We start from the raw sequence: 4,423 nt of genomic DNA on the forward strand, positions 1-4,423 counted from the left end.
CACTTCACAATTGTATACCACTTTGTGTTGGTCTTTCACATTAAATTCCAGTGAAATATATTTATGTTTGTGGTTGTAATGTGACAAAATATGGAAAAGTTCAAGGGGTATGAATACTTTTGCAACCCACTGTATATACACACACGCATACCTCAATATTCCTGAACTACACAAGTGGTCCACAATACTCTTAAATTCACAGGCTTACCAAGAGCAGCCACAGCATAAAGGCAGTTGACGATGCTGAAGTTGTCAAACTTGGAGCAGTCATTAACAATGGCATCACAGAGTGTCTGGAAGTCTGGGTGATCCAGAATCTGTCGAGTAGCACCTTCACCCGAACTTCCAGCAGGGGATGAGGGCAAGGCTCCCTCTCCGGTTCCCCCACTATTGTTGCCCCCACTCCCCCCTCCGCCAGCCCCCATCCCTCCGGCCTGCTGAAGCACCAAGAGCTGGCCAATCTTCTGCAGAGCGATGGGGTAGTGATTGTGTGAAATTTTACCCGGGTTTTGGGTAACCCAGCGGAGCACCTCGTCCACGCTGCGTGAGCGATCGATCAGCCGCTTCATGGTGAAGAAGGTATCGTAGCTCATCTTCTCATGGATGAAGTTCCAGGTTTTCTTCTTGCTGTGATGAATGTGGGCGTGTTGCTGGTAGTGCGGAGGGGGTAGATGGGGGGGCTGGGGGTGAGTGTGGTAGTGCTGGTGGGCTTGGTAGTGGGGCCGGTGGGCATCTAGACGACCCTGGTAAAGCGGCGGGTAGTTTGGGGGTGGGGGAACATGAGGATGGTGATGAGGAGGTAGGGGGTGGTGGTGGTTCTCCAACATGGGTTGTCCTCCACCCATCAGGCCTATGCGACGGCCCGGCTTGCCTCCGCCTCCGCCATACAGACGTGTGGCATACATACTAGCAAGAGCACCTGGGGCCAGTAGGCAGGAAGACTGGGGAGGCAAGGCAAATCTCCCACAGGTTAAGAGGCCAAGGCGGGTGAGCAGCCCCAGCATGGTATATGGGGTGATCCAACAGTGAGGTTCAAGACTTTACACCTAAAACACAGAAATCAGGTGTAACAGCAAGATCCATCATGTCAATACACAGCATAGTAGAGCAATGGTATTCGACAACTACCAAACCTAGTAATTACAGGATCAGTTGAATTAGATGTTTTGAAACTGTGCTGGAATCTGGCCTCCAGGACCAGAAGCAAGTACTCCCACACTATATAATACATGCGTTACACTTCCACAAGTCACTTCATTCCTCTCTTAAGTCCATATACAACCTTTAAGAAGCACGGGAGATGACTGTGGTGAAGTGTGAAATCTTACAAGTTAAACAGATCATAGCCGTACTAATAAATAGGCAACTGGGCTCATCCAAATTTAGCTGAAACTGTAACTCAACACACGCTAAGCTGGTGTACACTTCCTGAACCTAGGATTTTCACTCACTTCCCACCTGTGTAAATGTGATATGTCAATAAACGTGATTTGATTTGAGAAAGGGAATCCCTTACTTTACTCCCATTCAGTCTGTGAAATTCCCACTTTCAACAATATTAATAACATATTAGCACGAGTTCAAAAGTGTTATGGTAGAAAAAGAAGGCAGCAAACGAACATGACTTGTGGAAAAGCATAAAGCAGATTCCAGCAGCAACTCATGACAAGCGGTCATATGAGCAAATCTACCAATGCTCTCAGATCAGCGCTTATTCTGCACTAGCAGTTGGCTTCACGCACTAAAGAGCTCAAAGATGTGGAAGACAGAGAACTGCAGTTGTAGCTAGACAGAAACTTTGAGAAACAGATGTTAAGAAGCTACATACACATGCATGAATACTGCAGTCTGTACATAAAGTTGAGCATGACGGTCTGTGTGAGAATGACTCGACAGCCGCACAGTCAACAACAGTCTGTGTTGACGTGTTTAAGAGACACTAAATTCACCAAGCACAAGAGAAACCTGGCATCTTCACTTACATGTTTAGCTTAAATGAACCACTTCGGATGCCAAGGGACCTTGAAATCATCCGTGAGAAACGAAGACATTGGCGAAATATTGGAAATGTAACGCTAGCAGCTGAGCTCAGTGGTGTCGCTGCCTTGACAACTAGCCCACTGTTACAACGAACCGGAAATAAAAGCCTTGTTTAGGACATTTATATGCAGAAAAGCCTCATGTTGTCATCTGAAACTGTACAGTTTATGACAAGCAAACATTTCCTGAGGCCCAGGAAGAGGAGAAGACGAGCTGACCGAAGTATCATTAGCTAACTCGGCTAGCTGCGTTGCGGGCTAATCGAACAGCACCCATATACACTCGCTACAGTGTGCAAAATCGACAAGGACTCGACAAGTTCCTCGCAAAACAGAGAGATGCGGCCTCTGAGTAGCTAAGTTGGGAGAAGAGCTGAGAGACTATGAGCCTCAGGTGCTGTCCGCATATAAAACTCCACTAACATGGCCTCTCAAAGCGCTCCGCTAACTACTACTTCATTTCGGCACAGAGCCGCTCAGGGGCTCTGCGTGAGGGTCGACAGCTGCCTCAGCGCACTAACGGGTCTGGCTGCAGCCACAGAGCGAAGTGTCCACTCGCCGCGGACGAACAGGCGAGCATGTGTGTCTCGTAATGTCAGGGTGTCGGCCGTTTGCTACTCTCTCCTTGTAGTCTGGCAGGAGTCGTCCGCCGCCCCGGCCTCCGCCATGTTCCCGGTAGTCAACAGTGGCGAAGGGGAAACACGTGTTTTTCCACTAATGTAGTAGTGAGAGTGTGGACAGGCTCCACGGAGAGTAGCTCGCTCGTCGTGGCTCGTTCACTGTAGCTCGCGTTTCCGTCAGTAGTCCTGCACAGGTTCATTAAATCACAGTTACATATGGATTTCAAACGCATGATATACATTAGTATACACGGATTTCCTTTATATCCTCAGAACCGATATTAGTCACATATGGACATTTCACATACACATGTGACAAATATGCCAACTTATTTGAAATGTGCCGTTATCATATATTTTAATCATATGTCAACGTAAATAAACACATATTTGTAACACATATTTAACAATATATGATAAAAAAATAATCCTGTAGGCATGGCATAAAATACATATGCTGGCTTTATGTTACATAAGGTTCTGTTTATTGCATGTATGTTGCTGGTATATTTCATTTAGATTTTTTTTTGTTTAAAATGAGTGTGGTGTCCTTGTTTGTATCAGACATAGGTATTAGACAGATAGCATATATGTAGTCCATATATCATGCATATGTATGTTCACCCACCTATCATATATATTTTCATGGTCCACATGTTAATGATATGGGTTCTCCTTTCGATGTTCTAACTGATGGAGATTTGTCTGAAGGAAGGAGTAAAGGGAAGAGTGTAAGTATAAACCCTTATGCTAAATTAGGGTGTGTTAAGGAGCAGACATGTTCCACTCTCCTTTTATGCAAGATCATTTTGAGGGTTGCAGGATGATTGTCTAAAAAAGTGTATGACCTGTCCTGGACCCTACAAAATCAAATCACTATGCTGAATATGTATTATTCCTGTTCATAATATTGTTTGTTCTGACACTTTAATACTGACATATAAAGCATGAGAAATCAGAATGGTTAGTGTAATGTAGGCAAGCAAGCAAGCAAGCAAAATTTATTCATATAGCGCTTTTTACAACAGGTGTTGTCACAAAGCAGCTTTACAGAACAATCAGTATTACAGAGAGAAGAGAAAAGAAGAAAGAAAATCCGGGTCCGAGCCCCCATGAGCAAGCCAGCGGCGAAGGTGGCAAGGAAAAACTCCCTAAAAGAGGAGAAACCTTGAGAGGAACCAAGACTCAGAAGGGGAACCCATCCTCTTATGGTCGACACCGGACAGCAAACATAGGCATGCTTTGTTTACCCAGTTTTATATTTAAATTGCTGTATGTAAGCTATTACCCTCCTGATGTTGTTCCCTTCAATGGCAGGAGGTCGACTTGTCATATAAAACTGAATAAAAACCTGTAAGAAATAATCTGGTATTACGTCTTAGTAAATCTGGAAATTAGCGTACAAATGAGATGAATCTTAAATCAGCAGTAGGAAACTGAGGGCCAGAGTTCAGCACAGTTTCCTGATTTCTCTGCTTTAACGCACTGGCAAGTAAACTAATCTTAGAAATGAACTGACGAGTTGAATCATTTGTGTTTCAACACAGAAATGGTGGTCCTTCAGCACCAGAGTTCCCCTGATTTAAATCTTTTCACCAGGATAAAGAACAGGACACTCGTTCATCACCACACTCACTGCTGCAACGTGAGGTCGGTCCTTTACCTTATCTTGAGGCTCATCCGAGTGGGTTTCAAAATAAAAGTCACCCAGTTAAGTGTTTATCGAAACAATTTTAATTCATTCTGCTACTTCCTGTTCATCTA

At 44.5% G+C, this 4,423-nt stretch overlaps 1 protein-coding gene across 1 annotated transcript in view; it reads right to left on the minus strand.

Moving 5' to 3' along the window:
* The window catches only part of fastk (Fas-activated serine/threonine kinase), an 18,786-nt gene extending 16,008 nt beyond the window's left edge, over positions 1–2,778 (minus strand). The window contains exons 1-2 of the mRNA XM_017685743.2: positions 1,983–2,778; positions 209–1,046 (exon numbers count right to left, since the gene is read on the minus strand). Coding sequence (XP_017541232.1) covers positions 209–1,004 — 796 coding nt within the window. The 5' untranslated portion in view covers positions 1,005–1,046; positions 1,983–2,778. The remainder of the gene's footprint in view (positions 1–208; positions 1,047–1,982) is intronic.
* Positions 2,779–4,423: the final 1,645 nt, after the last annotated feature.

Source organism: Pygocentrus nattereri, chromosome 2, assembly GCF_015220715.1.
Source record: "Pygocentrus nattereri isolate fPygNat1 chromosome 2, fPygNat1.pri, whole genome shotgun sequence".
NCBI classification, from domain to species: Eukaryota; Metazoa; Chordata; class Actinopteri; order Characiformes; family Serrasalmidae; genus Pygocentrus; species Pygocentrus nattereri.